The sequence below is a fragment of the Asparagus officinalis genome, chromosome 6, assembly GCF_001876935.1.
Source record: "Asparagus officinalis chromosome 6, Aspof.V1, whole genome shotgun sequence".
Lineage (NCBI taxonomy): Eukaryota > Viridiplantae > Streptophyta > Magnoliopsida > Asparagales > Asparagaceae > Asparagus > Asparagus officinalis.
In genome coordinates, this window is record NC_033799.1 from 22,365,556 (window position 1) to 22,388,355 (window position 22,800).

General features: G+C 42.2%; 1 protein-coding gene and 1 long non-coding RNA gene across 2 annotated transcripts; one reads left to right on the top strand and one right to left on the bottom strand.

Moving 5' to 3' along the window:
• Positions 1,921-2,661, bottom strand: LOC109845904. The gene has a single exon (XM_020415153.1). The coding sequence runs from the start codon at positions 2,659-2,661 to the stop codon at positions 1,921-1,923; it is 741 nt and encodes a 246-aa protein (XP_020270742.1).
• On the top strand, positions 3,014-10,812 carry LOC109844171. Its single transcript, XR_002247889.1, has 5 exons — positions 3,014-3,114; positions 3,201-3,308; positions 3,831-3,979; positions 4,756-4,837; positions 10,657-10,812. It is a non-coding gene; the product is annotated as an uncharacterized LOC109844171 (long non-coding RNA).

Below are 22,800 nucleotides of genomic sequence, written 5' to 3' on the forward strand. Positions count from 1 at the left end.
TCGACAGCCTGAGGTGGCTGTTGTGGAGTCGCGACATTAGCCTGGGGCTGTGTCTGCTGTTCCACCACCGTGGGAGTTACTCCTCCTTCCTCCCGCGGTGGTTCAGTCGGTGAAACCGAAGGGGGGGCTACCTCCAATACCTCCTCCCCTTCCTCAAACTCATCCAAAACAACTGCTCGAGATGTACTCACATTATCATCAACAATGCATGGGATATTCGAGAAGGGAAACACTGATTCAACAAATTTCACATCACGGGATACAAAAAACTCATGAGTATCCAAATCATACACCTTCCACCCCTTTTTCCCAAACGGATATCCCACAAAAATGCACTTTCGACTTCGACTCGCAAACTTATCAAACTTAGCTTTTAAATTGTGAGCATAGCAGAGAGATCCAAAAACACGTAATTCAGAAAACATAGGCTTCACACCAAATAAACACTCGTAGGGTGACTTAAAATTTAACAACTTCGATGGAGTTCTGTTGATTAAGTACCCAGCAGTTAAGATGCATTCACCCCAAAACTTCACAGGTAAACTAGCCTGAAATCTTAATACCCGTGCAACATCTAAGATATGTCTATGTTTTCGTTCAACTCTACCATTCTGCTGAGGTGTGCTCACACAAGAAGTTTGAAATATAATCCCATTATCAGCAAAAACATTCTTAAGACAAAAGAATTCTGTACCATTATCACTTCTAACCATTTTAACCTGAGAATTAAATTGTCGACTCACTAAGGCTAAAAATCGGGTAAACAAGCCAAACACTTCTGTTTTGTCACGCATCAAAAAAATCCATACTCCACGAGTAAAATCATCAACAATGGTCAGAAAAAATCGTGCACCACAAGAAGACAAAGTATGATAGGGCCCCCACAAATCACAATGAATTAATTCGAAGGCATGACTGGATTTATTGTCACTCAATAAAAAAGATTCACGACTCTGTTTAGCCTGACAACACACTTCGCAGGTCTTATTCAAAACATTACTACTATCAAAAATAAATGGAAGAGTCTTCACTATCTTAGCTGAGGGATGTCTCAGTCTTTGATGCCAAACCACCGGATCCTGATGATCAACCACCCGATTAGCCTGAACTTCAAATCCACCCCTGAAGTAGTAAAGTCCACCCCGCCTTTTACCGAGTCCAATCAGCATCCTCGAGCGTTGGTCCTGAATCACACAACCATATTTCACAAAATGTACCACACAGTCAGTATCATCCATCAAATGTGAGACCGAGAGTAGATTGCATAATAAATCAGGCACGAAATAAACATTCTGCATAGTCAAATGATGAGATAATCTGACAGACCCACATTTTACAGAAGTCACTTTACTATCATCCGGAAGACCAACAACACAAGGAGACATATCACGAACATTCGACAACAGGGATAAATTGCCAGTAACATGATTAGATGCACCCGTATCAATAAGCCATAAAGTGGACAAAAACTCACCACTCAAGCGATCATCAGTACTCAAATTACCATCAAGAAGAGAGATAAGCTGCTGAATTTGATCGGAGCTCACCCCCGGGATACCTGAAGTCGAGCCTGGTTCGGCTCCACTGCCGCTGCCACCTGGACAGACGACGGCCCTCGCCTCTGGAGGGCGAGGGCGCCCGGAACCACCGTATCGTCCACGGACAGCCCCCTTGTTGGGGTTGTTCCTTCCTCGAACCTGGGGTCGATTTCCCCACCACTCCGGAAAACCATGTTTCCCATAACATGTGGCTTCCTCATGCCCAACTCTATGACAGTAAGTACATGTAACATTAGGAAGAAATCGCGGTTTAGAATCAGGAGTACCTTTGTTGGTACCTTGAACTGCAAAAGTCATCACATCTACATCAGATTTCACCACAACATTCCTCTTTTGCAATTGTTCTTCCTGGTACATCGCTTTAAATGCCCAATCCAAGGTTGGTAACGGGTCTTGCGCCAATAATTGAGAACGCTAAGTTCCCATATCTCTCCTGATTAATGCCAAACAGAAAATCATGGAATTTGGCCTCGTCTTTCTTCTTCTGAAATTCTTCACTCATACCACAAATACATGCAGGAACAGGATTATAGTTGTCAATTTCATCCCAGAGTTTCTCCAGTTTACCAAAGTAGGAGGCAACCGACATAGTAGCTGTCTGCTTACATTGAGCCAACTCATATTTCAACTCTTGTTGACGCTGCCCATTGCTCACAGTAAATCTCCTCTGCAACAAATCCCACAAAGGCTTAGCTTCCTCGAAATAAGGAATCGAATTTTTCTGATTCTCAATGGAATTCATAATCCATTGAACTAGAGTTGATTGGACTGCATCCCAGTCAACCAAATAAATTGGATTCACCGGTTTTCGAATACTACCATCAACAAATCCCCATTTACGTTTTCCCCTCAGAGACAAGCGCATGGAACGTGCCCATCGTTCATAATTTTCACCATTCAATTTCACCGTACAGATCATGTTTCCAGAATGATCATTGGAACCAAGAAAATAAGGGGATGATGGATCAAGCTTTCGATAAATAACTTCTGCATCCGGATCATCGTGATCCGAATCGTGGTCGGACGTCGTTGACTTCGCAGCCTCGGCGGCTTTCTGCGCTGCCAGCTCGGCAGCCTTGCGTTTGTTTTCGTCGTCAGACATGTTGACCGGGGTGGGGGGTGGGTTCGAAAAAAAATATTATAGGGAGGCTAGGGTTTTTGTTTCGTGGCTCTGTAATACCATGATGAGAAAAATAACTCTCTTGTTGAATAATGAACGATACAAAGGTTTATATACAAAATACCTAATGGGCCTAAACTAGATACAGACCCGTCATATACAAAATACCTAATGGGCCTAAACTAGATACAAACCAGATACATAAGTATCCTATACAATATACTCAACAGAAACCTCAAATATGAAGTTTTCATATTTGGTGAATGAAGATAGAAATTCCAGGGCAAGCATGGATATACCTTTTGAAATGTTGATTCTTATTTTTGAGAAGATGCAGCAACTTGCTCTTAGCAAGAGGGAGGAGTATATCCAGGTTGAAGCATTATCTGTAATGAATCTAACGTTGATGGCAAGTAACCCCTCAGAGAGAGAAAGGTATGCTGGTTTCTATTTCACTGCATAGACGCAGTCTTCCTACTCAAAAAGAAGCCTGATTAGTTTGTACATTAACAATTACATAGGTTTGGACTCGTGCAACTGTTGGAGGTTTTTGCCGAAGTTATTCCAGAAGGAAATTGGCTTGTGCGTGAGAAAGCAAGCCGTGCGTCTTCGGTTTCTTTTACTTAACTGTAGGTTTTCATCTTTGCTTGTTGTGCCATTATCCATGATATTCCTTACAGCCTAATAAATTATTTTCTGCTCTTTTACTCTCCCCTTCTTTACCATGGTTCGGTAGAGTTTCGCTCAACATTGACGGTTTAAATGAGAACAAGCTGGGACTCTGCTTCCATAGATTAGCCATTTCCCTTCTAGTGAATGGTTACGTTCTTAGATTGAGAGGGAGTTTGTTTTATTTATTTAAGGCATATATATTTTTCAGCATAAAAGCTGTTGGTGCATATATTTTAATTCAATATAATATAGGAATAGATAACCTGGTTGCGACAACCTAATACTTGGGAATACATAGGTGGAATTTGTTTATGTTCTGTTTTGTGCAATTTCTTTGCCTATATATGACAATTGTTCGTATTCTACAAGGTGCACAATTGCACATAACTGTTACGGTACATCTAATTAAGTTTAGTCTTCTTTACCATCATGTATTTGCTTAGCAATTGGCATTTGAGACCTTTATTTTGGAATTGTAGGCCCAAAGGTGTTATCGGTGTTTTGTGATGAAACTGACCATGCAAAAACAACAGATTGCCTAATAGCTATACCAACATTACGGGAAGGAACTAACCGTATCCTTGAGAGCCTAGCAGAATGCTTAGCTTGTGCTGGAGTTAATACTGAGGTATGCATTTATAGAATGAATTTCTATGAAGGATACATGGTGCATGTGTGTCTCTGTATGTGCATGCATGTCTGTGTCCATCTGCCTTGTATCATGAGCTTGTACCACTATAATAGCTAAACAAAAAACTGTTATATATTTAACTTTTATTTTATAGAAACCAATGCCTGGATCATCATTTTCCTTTTTATTCTTTATTATGAAAGCCAACAGACTATGCTATTAATTCTACTATGTCAGGTCTGGTGCCACTAGTCAGATTCAATTATAGTTATAATAGAGAGAATTTTGTGGAATTAGCTTTGGGCATAATTATTATGTGACTTCGGGTTTGTTTGTAATGCATTAATAGCCTTATAACAATTTTACGTAAACCCAATAACAATTGCGGAGATAACTACAAAAATGAATTCTATGAAAGTGATGTTTCTTGATGTTCTTTACCGTAAAATTGCTTATGGATTTATTTTATGATCAATTGTAAGTGATTATGATTGGTCTATTTATCTCTCATGTGTTTTCAGTATTCTTCTTTCACGGTATACAATAATCATTCTTTTCTTTTTTAGTTTCCAATTCTTGTTTGTATAATTGCTCAATATGTCTAGAAGGGAACATTTGTGATATAAGTGCTTTCAGACATCCGACTTAAACTAAGTTACATTACTCTCGGTATTAATAGTTTACATATGTAATACTACAAACTATAAATTATCCTAGAAGGAAACTTGGCTGTTTCAGGTTTACTGACTTTGTTTTTACCATGTTTCTTGCAGTGTCTCTGAAACCCGAGCTTTTTGAAGGATTACGTTTTGACTTTACAAAAGGTTTGAACCAGAAGTTTTCACAGAGTCACAGGTAATTTAGTATTTAATTATTGAATGATTATGAATTCTTCTAAAGTGTTAGTGTATTGAATGATTATGATTTATGTTGTGCGCAGCGGAACTCGAAACCACACGAATAAGCACAAGATAAATCACAACCAAATAAGCCAAACACAATACCACAGCAAGACAAACGAATTTTACGTGGTTCGGCAAGTTGCCTACGTCCACGGGACAAGGAAGTGAGAGTTCTTACTATTAGAAATCATGAGAATACAAATAGGGTTACAAATCTCACCAAATAAACCCTAAAATAAAGCCTCTAAATCTCTCACAAATCTCCCACAATTAGATACAACAATCTCCTCTCAAAGACTGCTCAAAACATCCTTACTTAACCCTAATTAATTAGGATTAGATTTATATAACAACTTAGAAACAAAACGGGTTGAAAACCAAAACCCAGCTTAGACCCGACTCGCGGTCGATCGTCGTGCCATGCGCGGTCAACCGCGAAAACGACAAAAACTTTCCTGAGTCTCTGGACTTTTGGCGGGCGACCGTCGCGCCACGTGCAGCCGACCGCGACCTGAGGCGGTCGACCGCCGCGCCACACGTGGTTGACCGGATAGCATCCAAACCTGTTCCTTCGTCTTTTCTTGCGGTCTTCGTCGCTATGCTCGTCATTTCTTCAATTCTCCACCTCGGCGAACGTTTCTACCAAACTGAGCCGACACCAAATCATCCAAATGTCCCACCTGTTACGTCTAGGATGAAGTGGAAACAACCCACGACAACGGATTCAATCCACAACAAGTCGGGAACCTAAACGGGAGCTCAAACAATCTCCCCCCATCAAAATCAACAAATCCAACCGGCTGCATCAAACATGACTGCCTACATATCCTCTTGCCAAGTAATCAAGCCGAACGTAGTTCACCCAAATGACCTCCAAAGGCCCTCAACTCTGAAGAATGTTTAATAGCTTCATACAATGACCAAATTTCACACCTGAAACAACTTTGGTCAACATATCCGCAGGGTTGTCTTTCGTGTGTATCTTCTCCAATATGACGTCTCTATCATCCAATACGTCACGAACAAAGTGGACTCTGACATAAATGTGCTTCGTACGTGCATGATAAACCTGGTTTTCGCCAAATAAATAGCCGACATGCTATCACAATATACCCGAAGGGTCTCCTGTGTAATTTCCAAGTCCTCTAGCAATCCATGCAACCATAAAGTCTCCTTAACATCTTCAGTCACCGCCATATACTCCGCCTCTGTAGTAGAGAGAGCCACTGTAGACTGAAGTGTATATCTCCAATATACCGGTGCACCTGCTAGTGTAAACACATATTCTGAAGTAGATCGGCGCTTGTCAATATTCCCCGCATAATCTGAATCCACGTTAATCTGAATCCACGTAGCCAATATAATCCTGCCCATTCTTCTCACGCTTCTGAAAAATCAATCCAACATCCACGGTGCCTTTAACATACCGTAGAATCCACTTCACTGTCTCCCAATGACCCTTTCCGGGATCGTGCATGTACCTCGATATCATACTCACGGTTTGTGACAAATCTAGCCTCGTACACACCATCACATACATCAAGCTAACCACTGCACTGGCATATGGAACATTCGACATATAATCTCTGTCCTCAACAGAAACATGCAACATATTAGCTGAAAGCTTGAAGTGGGGAGCCAATGGAGTGCTAACTGTTTTTGCATTGCCATTAAAACTGAATTTCTTCAACATCTTCTGCAAATAACTCCTATGTGTAAGATTCAATCTCCCCTTCACCCTGTCTCTCTCGATCTCCATACCTAATATCTTCTTAGCTTCTCCAAGATCCTTCATTTCAAACTCGGATGACAACTCCTCTTTCAACTTTCGAATAGACGAAGAATTCCTGGAAGCAATAAGCATATCATCAACATATAAAAGCAAATATATGTGCTTACCATCCTGTAGCTTGTGTATGTAAACACATGGGTCATATGGGCTCCTCGTGTACCCATGACCAATAATGAAGCAATCGGATCTCTTGTACCACTATCGCGGCAATTGTTTCAAATCATAAAGAGACTTCTTCAGCTTGCAAACCAAATCTTTCTTTTCTGCAGTTTTGAATCCCAATGGTTGTGTCATGTAGATCTCATCATCTAAATATCTGTGTAGAAAGGCTGTCTTAACATCCATTTGGACCAAATCCAAATCTAGCTGTGCCACCAATGCTAATAAAATCCGAATCGACGAATGCTTCACAACGGGTGAAAATACCTCGTTGTAATCAACGCCCTTAAGCTATGCATATCCCTTGGCAACCAATCTAGCTTTGTACCTAATGTCCCCAATAGAAGATCCCTCGTTCTTCGCATATACCCACTTGCAACCAATAGCTTTCTTACATTTAGATAGCATTGTAAGTTTCCAAGTGTCGTTCTTCTGAAGAGATCGCATCTCCTCCTACATAGCTTCCCTCCACCTGATCGAATCGGGGCTAGACTTTGCCTCCTTGAATGTGGATGGAACCATATCAATGACCTCCACTGATAATGCATATGCGACCATGACATCATTATACCTAGCTGGCCGACGAATCACCCTTCTAGGTTTGTTCGCTGCAACAGACTCCTGAACATGATCCTGCTCCTGAGTCTCACAATCCACTGTATCCTCTATTTGCCCGGCTGTCATCCCATCTCCTTCCAGTGTCACCTCTGTAGGAGCCTCAATGGATACAATGCTATCTGGAGTGGGTGGACTCACATCATCCTCCACCTGCTGCGATATCTCTCTAATCTGGTCTTCCTCCACTTGCCGAGGAACTTGTGGCCTCATCATGTACGCCTCATCAAATGTGACATCCCTACTAATAACTATCTTCTTGTCATGTGGATCCCATAATTTAAAACCTTTAACTCCATCTCTAAATCCCACAAAGACTGCCTTCCTCGCCATCGGATTCAATTTACCATCACTAACATGATAATAAGGACACCCAAATATCCGAAGCGACTCATAGTCACTAGCTACCGAACCAGACTAACGCTCCAAAAGAGTCTTCCTCTGTATCGTAGTGCATGATAACCTATTAACGAGATGACTCGTATAAACCAACGACTCGGCCAAAAAGGATCTAGGCAATCCACTCCGCGTCATCATACATCGCACCTTCTCCAGTAAGGTACAATTCAATCTCTCAGTCACCCCGTTCTGTTGCGGTGTCTCTCGAACTGTGAAGTGTCGTCTAATGTCGTGATCCCGGTAAAACTACAGAAACGGATCACTCTTATACTCTCCATCGTTATCTGAACGTAGAGTCTTTACCTTTCTACTTGTCTGCAGCTTCATTTTCTTCTTTCACTCCACAAAAATATCCAGGACTTCATGTTTATGCTTCATAGGGTATACCCAATTCCTCCTGGAATAGTCATCAATGAAAGTGACAAAATAGTTGGCCTTACCAAGTGATGTGTTCTTGGAAGGGCCCCAAACATCTGTGTGAACGTAATCCAATATACCTTGGGTATTGTGAATAGCGGTGCCAAACTTCACTCTAGTCTTCTTCCCAAGTACACAATGCTCACACAACTCCATCTTGCAGGTCTTAGCACCTATCAAAAGCCCATGTTTCGCTAGTGACCGCAGGGACTTATCACCTGCGTGTCCTAGTCTCATGTGCCATAGAGTAGTAGTGTCCTCTTCTGTAGTGATAGAAGCTGTCAGACCTCCTGTAACTGTTTTGCCCTTCAAGTAGTATAGAAAGTTTACCCTGACTCCTCGCATCACCCTATAGAGCCCTTCGTGACCTTCACGGTAGCATCCTCTAAGGTCACCCGATAACCAGCTGCTTCCAAAGTACCAAGAGAAATGATGTTCTTCGTCAACTGTGGCACGAACCTCACTTCTTTCAACTCCCTCACCACACCATCATGCATCCTGATCCGGACTAAACCAATACCACCAATAAGGCATACATGATCATTACCCATAAGCACGACATCCCCTCTTTTCAGCTCCTCAAAACTGGAGAATCAATCCCTTATCGGGCAAATGTAATATGTGGCTCCTGACTCCAACATCCAATCCGTGGAGTTGGCATAGCAAACCGACGATAGTGCAGGTACGAATAGCCCGAAGAATCTGAATCTGAATGTTCGCCAACACCTTTTGCAACATTTACTTTTGAAGCTTGTACAGCTTTCCCCTTGTTCTTCCCGGTTTTTTCCTTCCACTTTGGGCAGTCAATCTTCCAATGTCCCTCTTTACAATATTGACATTGATTTCTACCAACACTCTTATAGGCACATCTATTCTTCGACATTAAACGGTTGTCTTGACGGCGGTTTGGAGTACGGCCTTGAACTGCTAATGCATCTCCCGATACCTTATCGGAGGGTTTGCCATCACTCTTCCTCAGCTCATAATTCACCAACGCCAAGGTCACCTCCTTGTAGCTAATTGTTGTTCTTCCATTGATCATAGTGAGAACGAACGTACCATAATCATTCTCGGGCAACGAACACAATAATAACATCACATTGTCTTCATCCTCAACCATGATATCCACATTGGTCATATCTGAAAGTAGATTCGTGAAATTGTTGACATGCTCCCTGATGGAAACTTCCCTCTTCATCTTGAACTGGTAAAACCTCTTCTTCAGGTGAAGCCGATTCTCAACGCTCTTCGTAAGATACTTCTCATTGAGTGTTTCCCACATTCTCTTCGTCGACGTCTTGTTCATCACGTCATAAATAAGATCCGACGTCAAGCATGACCGAATAATTCCACAAGTCTTACTATTTATCTTCTTCCAAACATTGTCCTCCATATCAGTGGATCTTTCTTGTAACTCAAGAGTCTCCTCCAAATTCTGTGCATCCAATGCATCCATCACCTGACACCTCCAAAAACCGAAATTAATCTTGCCGTCGAACTTCGGAACATCAATCTTCGTGTTATTGATGCTCAGACTCTGTATCGCCTTCGTAAGAGACGAACCTGATGTGCTTGTCTCTCCCAAGTTGTCGATCTAACTCTTCAAATAAGAATCCTTCACCGAATCATTTGAACAAGCCCTAAGACAAACTTGAAGCTCTGATACCACTTGTTGTGCGCAGCGGAACTCGAAACCACACGAACAAGCACAAGATAAATCACAACCAAATAAGCCAAACACAATACCACAGCAAGACAAACGAATTTTACGTGGTTCGGCAACTTGCCTACGTCCATGGGGCAATGAGTGGGGAGTTCTTACTATTAGAAATCAAGAGAATACAAATAAGGTTACAAATCTCACCAAATAAACCCTAAAACAAAGCCTCTAGATCTCTCACAAATCTCTCACAATTGGATGCAACAATCCCCTCTCAAAGACGGTTCAAAACGTCTTTACATAACCCTAATTAATTAGGATTAGACTTATATATCAACTCAGAAACAAACGGGTTGAAAACCAAAACCTAGCTTAGACCCGACTCGCGGTCGATCGCCGCGCCATGCGCGGTCGACCGCGAAAACGACAAAATCTTTCCCGAGTCTCTGGACTTTTGGCGATCGACCGGGTCGACTGCGACCTGATACTGAACAGAACTCATCCTCGTGCACGTTGGCGGTCGACCGTCGCGCCACACGCGGTCGACCGGATAGCACCCAAACCTGTTCCTTCGTCTTTTCTTGCGGTCTTCGTCGCTATGCTCGCCATTTCTTCAATTTATTCTAAGGTTTAGCTTTAACATTGTAGTGTTTTGTAAGCTTTGACTTTAAAATTGTATGCCAGTCACTGATTAAGCTAACCTCTAATATCCTTCTTACCTAATTTGTAGGTTGCCCTCATACCTTACATCACTGCTGGTGATCCTGATCTCTCAACAACCTCAGAAGTATTGAAAGTTCTCGACTCCTGCGGTTTCGATTGTACACAAACATATAAATAGAAAATTAGTTATTATCTATGTAAACAATTTATGTATCGCTTTAAGCTTTGATATTGGAATATAATTAGATTGTGTTGGATATGAATATGATTTGGTGTTGTGCTATATTGTGTCCATGTGATATTATATGCTGTGCAAAGTAGATTCTGCCCAAAAAAAAAAAACTGTAACATCCTAGACGGGGATTCCATCTAGGATGTTCCTCCTAGACGGAAAATTCCATCTAGGATGTTTACATGTATCCTAGACGGAACTTTAGTCTAGGATAGTATCGTAGACGGTACTATCCTAGACGGAACATCCATCTAAGATACATCTTAGATGGAATTTCCGTCTAGGATTATCCTAGACAGTTTTTTTCCGTCTAGAAATATTCTAGACGGTATTTTGTTCTGTCTAGGATGCATTTCCGTATAGGATAGTATCATAGACGGAATTTTGTCTAGGATACCGTCTAGGATGATGCATTCTCGGTGAAAATATACTAGACCAACATCCTAGACGGAATTCCGTATAGGATAACTAATTTAGACGGAAATCTAGTCATCCTAGACGGAAAATTCTGTCTAGGATGCTTGATTTTCTACTAGAGCCCTAACCTCGCATGTCATAATGACACTGTTCACTCGCTAAAACCTTCGTTCACAGCAAAATCCTAGTCCTAACCTCGCCACAATGACACTATTCATCCATGGGTTACTGTTCATCCGCTTCATCGCATGCACACAAGGTATTTGACGGATTTCCTTAGCGAGATTTCTTGCTACTCGGCCAGCCTCTAGCCAAGTTGTCTCCCGTCGTGCGCTTTCCACTCACCGATGCTTATAAGATCCGGTCACCGCGCCTCCTCTCGCGACCACTGTGCGTGACCGTTGATCATTGCTGCAACACCATATCTCGCCGCTTGCAAGATCCAGTGACCGCGCCTTCTCCCACGATTATAGGTCAGCTCTCTCGCAACCACCATGCGTGACCGTCGATCATTGCTGCAATAACATGATCTTGTCGCCTGCAATTCCAGCCACCGATGTGCTTCAATTCAACCACCTGTCACCAAGTCATGCTAACAACCATCTATGTAAATTTGGCTCTTCTTACCCAAGCTCGTGGTTCTCTATTGATCATGAGTTTGATAGAGGGCGTTAAATATAGTTATTAGGCATATTATATCCCTTTCTTTTAGTCTCATGTTGCTTAGAATACTAAAACCTTTTCTCTCGGTCTTGTATTTAAACACTTTAGTACAATGAATAAAATTATCTCTTCTCTTCCCTGAAGTTCTATTCTTAACATATATAAAAAGGATCACTTCAATTTTTTGTTTTAAATAATTCACTAAGTTAGGGATTGATGACAATGAGAGGGTGGCTTATTTAGCAAAATGATCTTATAAGAGAGAGAGAGAGAGAGAGAGAGAGAGAGAGGTGAGACCACCACTTTATAATGTGACAAGTAGGGTGAGCATCACCACATGACTATCTTTAATAGCTAATTTTGCACAAAGATTATTAAACTATTATACGTATAAGTATATATATATCCAGTATAATACTACTATATATATATATATCACTCTAGTAGTATATATATATATACTATATACTATCTACTATATATATATACTATATAGCGTATATAGAGAGAGAGGAGAGATCCGGAGAGAGCAGAGAGAGAGAGAGACAGAGCACGAGAGAGATGTGAGAGATGGCAGAAACTTTCGCGTACCAGTGTCAAACAACTTGCCGTAGTGATCGTGGCTCCTAATCTCCTGTCCCTACCACTCTACCATTAGAGCTTAGTGAATGGCTGCGTGAAGCCTTTTCATCTTCGAGGTGTGATGTCAGTGGCCAGATCTAGCCACATCACACCCCAAGTTGCTTTAAGCAACTACACTCACACTACATCTATCTCCATTTTTATCCATACGAGAAAAATAAAAAAACTCGTACAAGTTGCTCACAGCAACTTCAGGTAGTGCATACTGACCTAAATTCTTGTCCCATCACATCGTACATATGCGAGTTGCGTGAAGCGGTGTTAGACTCTATTCTTGCGAGGTGTGATGTAGGGCGCTAAGATTAGGCCCACACCACTACCAAGTTGCCTTTTAAACCAACTTCCGGCTACCAAGGTCTCTAATTTTCTCCACATACTATATATATATATATATATAATTATATACTATATATACATAATATATCATATACATATACTATATATAGTATATATATATATAGTATCATATATATATATATCTTAGCGTTTCTAATAAAACCCTCCTTAGCCCTGAAAAACTAATAAAACCCTCCTTCATCGCAATGGCTAGGATTTCAGTCGAAACACGTCAACAGAACCACATGCATTATCTACCCTCATTTAAAACACATGTATTAATTTACACTCAACGCCAGTGAATCCGATTCACCCTACAGTGAACCCCAGATTCATTACCTCAACCGAAACACCCGTCCATCACTGTAGTGCATCCAGATTCATTACCTCACAACCGAACACGTTTTTCACTACAGTTGAATCCAGATTTGTGTTCCGTAGAGCCGTTAATTAATGCATGTTCTGTTGACTGTTTGACTGACTCCTCCAAGCCATTTGGATTCATCTAGCATCCACATGGATGAATTGGCCGGTTTTTTTAGTTTTAGGCCAAATAGGTTTTTATAAAGATAGAACCTTCCTATATATATATATATATATACCTATATATATATATTATATATATATATATATATACTATATATATATATATACTAGAGAGAGAGCAGCAACGACCTGTCAGTCGCCTCCCGGCGAGAGCGAGAGAGACGAGAGAGAGATGAGACCAAACATTTACCAAGGCCGCACAAGCAGGGTGAGCATCACCACATGACTTATCTCTAAGAACTGATTTTGCTAAATGAACTGTAATCTCATTTCTGTCTGTAGCTTAATTATGATGGATAGACGCCATAGGTGAATTTTGTTGACTATTTTATTCTGGATGAAATTTTCGCAACTACTATACGTGGATGAAACTAATGAGATTCTTAAGGAAAGAAATTCATCCAGGAATCTTATATCAAAATCAAACTAGTAAGTTCCAAAGTGGACAATTAGCCCTTTTCGTTTTCAACAATCTCGCGGCCTTTAGAGCTGTCCATTCTAGCTGGCTCGGCCAGGCCCGGAAATCCGGGTTCGGGTTGGGCAAAACAGGTCGCCTGGACCGGGACCCGGGGTGCTCGGACCAAACCCCGGTTTGGGTCGAACCAGGCCGAACTCCAGGCCGGCCCGTTTTTTTTTTTATTTTTTTAAATTTCCAAAAGTACAAAACTTGTTAGCTGATAGATCTAATCATACGTCATATTTGATGTACGTAAAACCTTATTTACCCTGTAAGGCGAAGTTTCAATATGATAAACTGATGATAAACTTATGAGCTGGATATATTTCCGTTAAAGTCTAAATATGTGTCATATAAGTGAATACCGACTAAGAACTATAGTGACACGTACACCAAATCTATTTACTCTTAAGAATTATAGGGAAGTTATAAGCATTCATTAATGTTTCATTATTTTAATGATTTGTTACGTACTATCCAAAGCAAGTTTTTTCCGGAAATCACATTACACCTTCCAACTATTGTAGGTAGAACTACGTGCCTTTGCTAATGCGGTGGACCTCCAACACTTCATGATTCAGCCTTGAACATTTTTTTACACGGTATGAAGGATATCTACACAAAGAACAAATATACTAGGAGAACATCCATTAGATAAATCAAAATGAAGTTTATCTTCAATGTACAAGCTTCCGGCTATCATTGCAGAACCTAGAACAATTTTCTCATCAAAATCATGAGCCAAGTCCTCGCACAGTTTAAACTCATGCGGTTAAAAAAGATGACCTCAAATTTTACCGGTCAGAAACACAATAAAATTCAAAATCAAGCTAATACATTTCCTACGAAAGTAATCTTAGCAAATACCATAAAATCTTGTCTCATTGCTAGTTTTGTTCTTCATCAAATGAGCATCCCCCAGCAACCTGCAATTCATGAAATCTTCCGGCAGGTTGTAGAAAACAAAAAAGTAATAGATGATTGATTGTCAAATATATGATGAAAAAAGGATCAAAACATAACTGATTAAAGATCAACTTTATGTGGCTTTTATTAAGATATCAACCCATTTGATGATGTTGTAGAAGATCGTACCTGAGACCTTCGATGGCAAAGTTGAGGAGGCGAGTAAGATCGCCTGTATAGGTTGCAGGCGAAGTTGAGGCGAGAGTGAGGGGGCGAGGGTGAACTCGCCTGCTGGTGGGACAGAGGCGAGCAATCTCGCCTGTAGATGCTTGAGGAGAACTCGCCTGCGGGAGAAAGGCGAGGAGCTCGCCTGCTCGTGATGAGTTCGCCTACTCGAGGAGTGGAGGCCAGCTGGAGGTCGAAGTCGCCTGCGTGTGCGTGGGGCTCGAGGGCCTGTCGCGTGGCTAGATCCAGCTGAACCTAGCTGGAGAGAGAGTGCCCTAGGGTTTCCCTATAAAAGGGAAACCATGTTCTCAAGCTGGGGTTGAGCGGAGCTTTGGAGCAGAAGAATAGGAGTAACGGCAACGTTCTCCTTTCCTCTGCGATTTTGATTTTCCCCGTCCCTGTTCTCATTAATTGCTGAGAAGGGTTGGTGATATTTAATTGGGGAAGTTATTGTAGAGAGAGAGAGAGAGAGTTTGAGCATTGATTTTAGACTAAAATCAATTGCTATTTGTTTGAGAGATCTCAAGTTTGAGATCCTCTCTCTTATTTGTAATTTCTTATTATTAATAAGAAATTATTATACCGCTCCCGTGGACGTAGGCAGATTTGCCGAACCACGTAAAATCCGTTGTCTTGCATTTGTGTTGCTTGTTTCTCATTGCTGATAAGTATTCCAATCCCGTTTGTAATTTGTGTGTCGTCGCTTCCGTCGCGCACAACAAGTGGTATCAGAGCTCCGGTTTTGACTTAGGGTTCATTTTGGAGAAGAAAGCTAAAGCTTGGATTCTCATTTGAAGAGATTGGATTATCAACATGAGTGATACTAGCAGGGCTAGTTTAAGTGCTACAAGTACATCGGGGTCGGCTTTGACAAAGGCGATCCAAAATTTTAGCATCAATAATACTGAGATTGATGTTCCAAAGTTCGACGGTAAGATAAATTTCGGTTTGTGGAGGTGTCAAGTGATGGATGCATTAGACGCCCAAAATTTGGAGGAGACTCTTGAGTTACAAGAGAAACCCGAGGACATGGAGGATAAGATTTGGAAGAAAATGAATAGTAGAGCATGTGGGGTTATTCGATCATTTTTGACGCCGGATTTGATCTATGATGTGATGAACGAGACGTCAGCGAAACGGTTGTGGAAAACACTCAATGAGAAGTATCTTACAAAGAGCATTGAGAATCGGCTTCACTTGAAGAAGAGGTTTTACCAATTCAAGATGAAGAGGGGAGTTTCCATCAGGGAACATGTCAATAACTTTACAAAATTACTATCGGATATGGCCAATGTGGATATCATGGTAGAGGATGAAGATAAGGCGATGTTGTTGCTATGTTCATTGCCAGAGGATGATTTCGGTACATTTGTCCTTACGATGATAAATGGTAGAACCACTGTCAGCTATAAGGAGGTGACCTCAACATTGGTAAATTATGAGTTGAGAAAGAGTGATAGTGAACCCTCCGAGAAGGCATCGGGAGATGCATTGGCAGTGAGAGGCCGTAGTCCAAACCGCCGTCCATTTAATCGCTCCAAGTTGAAGAATAGAGGTGGCTATAAGAGTATTGGTAGGAATCAATGTCGCTTCTGTAAAGAAGAGGGACATTGGAAGATCGACTGCCCAAAGTTGAAGGACAAAACCGGGAAGAATAAGGGGAAAGCCGTACAGGCTTCAGAGGTGAATGTTGCCAAGGCTAGTGGTAACAATTCAGATTCAGATTCTTCGGGCTACTCATGCCCCGCATTACCGTCAGTTTTTTATGCCGACTCTACGGAGTGGATGTTGGATTCAGGTGCTACCTACCATATTTGCCCGAGGAGGGATTGGTTCTCTAGCTTTGAGGAGTTGGAAAGAGGGGATGTCGTGCTCATGGGTAATGATCACGTATGTCCTATTAGTGGTATTGGTACAGTTCGGATCCGAATGTGTGACAGAATGACTCGGGAGCTGAAGGAAGTGAGATTCGTTCCTCAATTGACGAAGAATATCATTTCGCTTGGAACTTTGGAGGCAGCTGGTTATCGGGTGATCTTAGAGAATACAACCCTGAAGGTCACGAAGAGGTCCATGGTGGTGATGCGAGGTGTTAGGAAAAACAACCTTTACTACTTGAAGGACAAGACAGTAACAGGGGGTCTGGCAGCTTCGATTACCACAGAGGAGGATACTACCAGCTTATGGCACATGAGATTGGGACACACTGGTGATAAGTCCCTGCAAGTATTGGCGAAACAAGGACTATTGAAGGGTGCAAAGACCTGCAGGATGGAGCTGTGTGAACATTGCATACTTGGGAAGAAGACAAAAGTGAAATTCGGCACCACAATTCACAACACCCAAGGTATATTGGATTATGTTCATACTGACGTTTGGGGTCCTTCCAAGAACACATCTCTTGGTGGGGCTAATTATTTTGTTACTTTCATTGATGATTATTCCAGGAGGAATTGGGTATACCCCATGAAGCATAAACATGAGGTCCAGGATATATTTGTGGAGTGGAAGAAGAAAGTGGAGCTGCAAACAGGTAGAAATGTGAAGGTACTCCGTTCGGATAATAGTGGTGAGTACAAAAGTGATCCGTTTCTGCAGTTTTGTCGGGATCACGGCATTAGACGACACTTCAGAGTTCGTGAGACACCGCAACAGAACGGGGTGGCTGAAAGGTTGAACCGTACCTTGCTGGAGAAGGTGTGATGTATGATGATACAGAGTGGATTGTCAAGATCCTTTTGGGCCGTGGCATTGGCTTATGCAAGCCATCTCGTGAATAGGTTGTCGTGCACTGCGATACATGGAAAGACTCCTATGGAAAAATGGTCTGGTTTAGCGGCTAGTGATTATGATTCTCTTCGGATATTTGGGTGTCCTGCTTATTACCATGTTAGTGATAGTAAATTGAATCCGAGGGCGAGAAAAGCAGTCATTGTGGGCTTTAGAGATGGAGTTAAAGGCTTCAAGTTGTGGGATCCACAAGACAATAAGATGATCATTAACAGAGATATCATGTTTGATGAGGCTCACATGATGAGGTCTCAGATTCCTCAGCAGGTGGAGGAAGGCCAGACTAGTAGGGTATCGCAGCGGGTGGAGGATGATGTGACTCTACAGACTTCAGATAACACTGTATCTATCGAGACTCCTACAGAGGTGACACTGGGAGGAGATGATATGACAGATGGGCAGGTGGAGGATACAGTGGATGTTGGGACTCAGGAACATGGTCATGTTCAGGAGTCCATTACAGCTAATAGACTAAGAAGAAATATTCGTCGGCCAGCTAGATATGATGATGTCATGGTTGCATATGCTTTATCAGCAGAAGTCGTTGATGATTTGGTTCCTTCTACATTCAAGGAAGCAGAGGCAAGCTCTGATTCGATTAGGTGGAAGGAAGCTATGGAGGAAGAGATGCAGTCTCTTCATAAGAACGACACTTGGGAACTTGCAAAGCTACCGAAGGGTAAAAAGGCTATTGGATGCAAGTGGGTGTATGCAAAGAAAGAGGGATCTTCTATTGGGGACATTCGGTACAAAGCCAGATTGGTTGCCAAGGGTTATGCACAGCTTGAGGGCGTTGATTACAACGAGGTATTCTCACCTGTTGTAAAGCATTCGTCGATTAGGATTCTGTTGGCGTTAGTGGCACAGCTGGATTTGGATTTGGTCCAGATGGATGTTAAGACAGCCTTTCAACATGGAGATTTAGAAGAGAAGATCTACATGACACAACCTATGGGGTTCAAAGCTACAGGAAGGGAAGAATTTGTATGCAAGCTGAAGAAGTCTCTTTACGGATTGAAGCAATCACCGCGACAATGGTACAAGAGATTCGACGGCTTCATGATTGGCCGAAGGTACACGAGGAGCCCATATGACCCGTGTGTTTACATGCACAAGCTACAGAATGGTGAGTATATTTATTTGCTGTTATATGTTAACGATATGTGTTTGCGTCGAAAATTGTTGTATTCATTGCGGTATTCATTACAACTTTAGTCGTTACAATGAAAACAAAAAGATTATCTTTTTATAAGACTTTTACACAATGAAAATAAAAAGTTACAACTCTCGTCAAAACAAACGCAGAGATTGTTTATCGGTCTTCTGCTTGCGTGGGATCTTTGCCTGTGCCAGAGTTTATCCATGGACCGCCTTAGATCTGGATCCGGTTGATGGAAAATTCGGCAGATCTTTGCCTTCGCCGAGGAAGTATTTGATTTGAAGCGCTGAAATCGACCAAGCGAAATCAGGGCTCTTCTCGAGATTAAGACCAAGCCTAATCTCAATGGACGGACGGACGGGGTTCAGATCCTTCGAATAGCTCCTTCTTTATGCCGAAGTTCGCCGGGATCTGATTTGCCTTCGCTGAAATTCGTGCTCCTTGACTCCTCAATCCAGCAGCACCTCCACGTCTTGATAATAACTCCGCCCCCCTGAAAGAAGGCCCCGGGCTCGTATTTATAAGCTTCGGAAGCGGTTATTTGGATGCGAATGAGTGATTTGGCTCTATCTTCAGTTAACAACATTCTAACCACGTTTGGGGATGATATCAAGTCAGTTAAGATGCTCTGGAACAGAAGAAACCGATCGAGACAGCCTAAAAACGTATTTTGGAGGTTACGGGCAGTTCTGGGCGCGGGTCGGACTGATCCGACCCGCGTGGGCGCGGGTCGGACTGATCCGACCCGCCGCCACGCGGGTCGGACTGATCCGACTTGCCGCTGTGCGGGTCAGTTTGAGACATCTTCGGTATTTTGGCCTTAACTCTTTCGTACGACCTCCGATTAAGCTGATTCAAGATGCGTTGGAAAGATGACGAAGAGATCTACAACTTTTATGTTTTGAGACTTTTCAGATTCAAATCACAGCATAGTCAAAACTTCATTTCTTTGCGCGGGTCGGACACTGTAGCGCGGGTCAGATACTGTAGCGGGTCGAACATTGTATCGAGGGTCGGACACTGTAGCGGGTCGGACTGTAGCGCGGGTCGGGTTTGAGATATCTTCGGTATTTTGACCTTAACTCTTTCGTACGACCTCCGATTAAGCTGATTCAAGATGTGTTGGAAAGCTGACGAAGAGATCTACAACTTTTATGTTTTAAACTTTTTCAGATTCAAATTGTAGCATGGTCTAAATGCCTCTTCATTTTACGGTCCACTTTGAGGTGTTCGACACTTTCTGACTTCTCCGAACTTGTATTGCGTATTTCGTCATTCCGGTGACTTGTACACTCCAATGACTCACTTTGTATATTTGCTAGCTTTCACGGGGCCAGATAATCCTTTCCTAACTTGGATGATGACGCTTATCGTCTGCATTTCGTCCCGAGCTGTGTGTAGGAACCTATAGGCATTTTTATACGCCTACAATATGCTTATAGCTTCCAGGAATACTTCAGCTATTATAAAGTTGAAAAAGGAGCTGTCCTCCGAATTTGAGATGAAGGATCTTGGAGAAGCGAAGAAGATATTGGGTATGGAGATCGAGAGAGACAGGGTGAAGGGGAGGTTGAAGTTGACACAGAGGAGTTACTTGCAGAAGATGCTGAAGAAATTCAGTTATGATGGTAATGCCAAGGCGGTGAGTACTCCATTAGCTTCCCACTTTAAGCTATCAGCTAAGATGTCACCTGTTTCAGTTGAGGACCGTGAATACATGTCCAAAGTTTCATATGCCAATGCGGTGGGGAGCTTGATGTATGCGATGGTGTGTAGAAGGCCAGATTTATCACAGGCCGTGAGCATGGTATCTAGGTACATGCATGACCCTAGGAAGGGTCATTGGGAGGCCGTGAAGTGGATTCTACGGTATATCAAAGGTACCGTGGATGTTGGGTTGGTATTCGAGAAGAATGGGAACAATGGATAGGATTGTATTGGTTATGTGGATTCCGATTATGCGGGGGATCTTGACAAGCGTCGGTCTACCACAGGATATGTGTTTACACTAGCTGGAGCACCGGTGTGTTGGAGATGCACATTTCAGTCTACAGTGGCTCTCTCCACTACGGAGGCAGAGTATATGGCATTGACTGAAGCTGTGAAGGAGGCTTTGTGGTTGCAGGGGTTATTGGATGACTTGGGGATTGCACAGGATACCATCAAAGTACATTGTGATAGCATGTCAGCTATCTATTTGGCCAAGAACCAGGTGTATCATGCCCGTACAAAGCACATTGATGTCAGATTCTATTTTGTTCGAGACGTATTGGATGATGAAGACGTCAGATTGGAGAAGATCCACACAAAGGATAATCCGGCAGATATGTTGACCAAAGTTGTCACTGGAGTAAAATTTGGTCATTGTTTGGAATTATTGAACATTCTTCGTTGTTGAGGGCCTTTGGAGGCCATTAGGTGAACTACGTGAAGGCTTGATTTCTTGGGTAAGAGGATACGTAGGTAGTCATTTATGATGCAGCCGATTTGATGAGTAGATACCGATGTTTTGGAGAGTGGTCTCATTCTCATTTGGGTCTCGACAAGTGAGACAGTTGATTTAGTTGGTATCGGCTCAGTTTTGAGAAAACGTTCACCGAGGTGGAGATTTGTAGAAGATCGTACCTGAGACCTTCGATGGCGAAGTTGAGGAGGCGAGTAAGATCGCCTGTATAGGTTGCAGGCGAAGTTGAGGCGAGAGCGAGGGGGCGAGGGTGAACTCGCCTGCTGGTTGGACAGACGCGAGCGGATCTCGCTTGGGTCGAACCCGCCTGTTGCAATCTCGCCTGTAGATGCTTGAGGAGAACTCGCCTGCGGGAGAAAGGCGAGGAGCTCGCCTGCTCGTGATGAGTTCGCCTTCTCGAGGAGTGGAGGCCAGCTGGAGGTCGAAGTCGCCTGCGTGTGCGTGGGGCTCGAGGGCCTGTCGCGTGGCTAGATCCAGCTGAACCTAGCTGGAGAGAGAGTGCCCTAGGGTTTCCCTATAAAAGGGAAACCATGTTCTCAAGCTGGGGTTGAGCGGAGCTTTGGAGCAGAAGAATAGGAGTAACGGCGGCGTTCTCCTTTCCTCTGCGATTTTGATTTTCCCCGTCCCTGTTCTCATTAATTGCTGAGAAGGGTTGGTGATATTTAATTGGGGAAGTTATTGTAGAGAGAGAGAGAGTTTGAGCATTGATTTTAGACTAAAATCAATTGCTATTTGTTTAAGAGATCTCAAGTTTGAGATCCTCTCTCTTATTTGTAATTTCTTGTTATTAATAAGAAATTATTATGCTGCTCCCGTGGACATAGGCAGATTTGTCGAACCATGTAAAATACGTTGTCTTGCATTTGTGTTACTTGTTTCTCATTGCTGATAAGTATTCCAATCCCGTTTGTAATTTGTGTGTCGCCGCTTCCGTCGCGCACAACAGATGTAACATTGTTAAGGACTTTGGACATTAACAAGGGTTTTTAAAGAATCTGGATGCCTTTAAAACAGAAAAGTGTAACCGTATATATGACTTGATTAATTGGTCCTTTTAAAAAGAAATTAAGGGTGTCACCTAAAATGAAATAAAGGAACTACAACAAGGTATGATCGTGCATCAGATTAGAAACTAAGATATGAAAAAGTTCAAACTTTCTTACTAACATCACTGTAGTTGAATTTTTCACCATGAAGGTATATAGGGCATTCTATCAACTCGAGCAAGTGAAATGAATTGATAGGGTACTGACTGAAAATTTTAACCGTCATAAAGATAAGCTACTAAATACTGGGCTATTAGGAAAGTTGGCTTTTTGGAGTGAGAAAAAAAAAACAAGTTACTAGACAAAAGCAATAATGTGATAGTACTGT

Bases quoted from the DNA above. Each gene is read 5' to 3' on its own strand.
- LOC109845904 (XM_020415153.1), bottom strand. From the start codon at position 2,661: ATGTCTGACGACGAAAACAAACGCAAGGCTGCCGAGCTGGCAGCGCAG.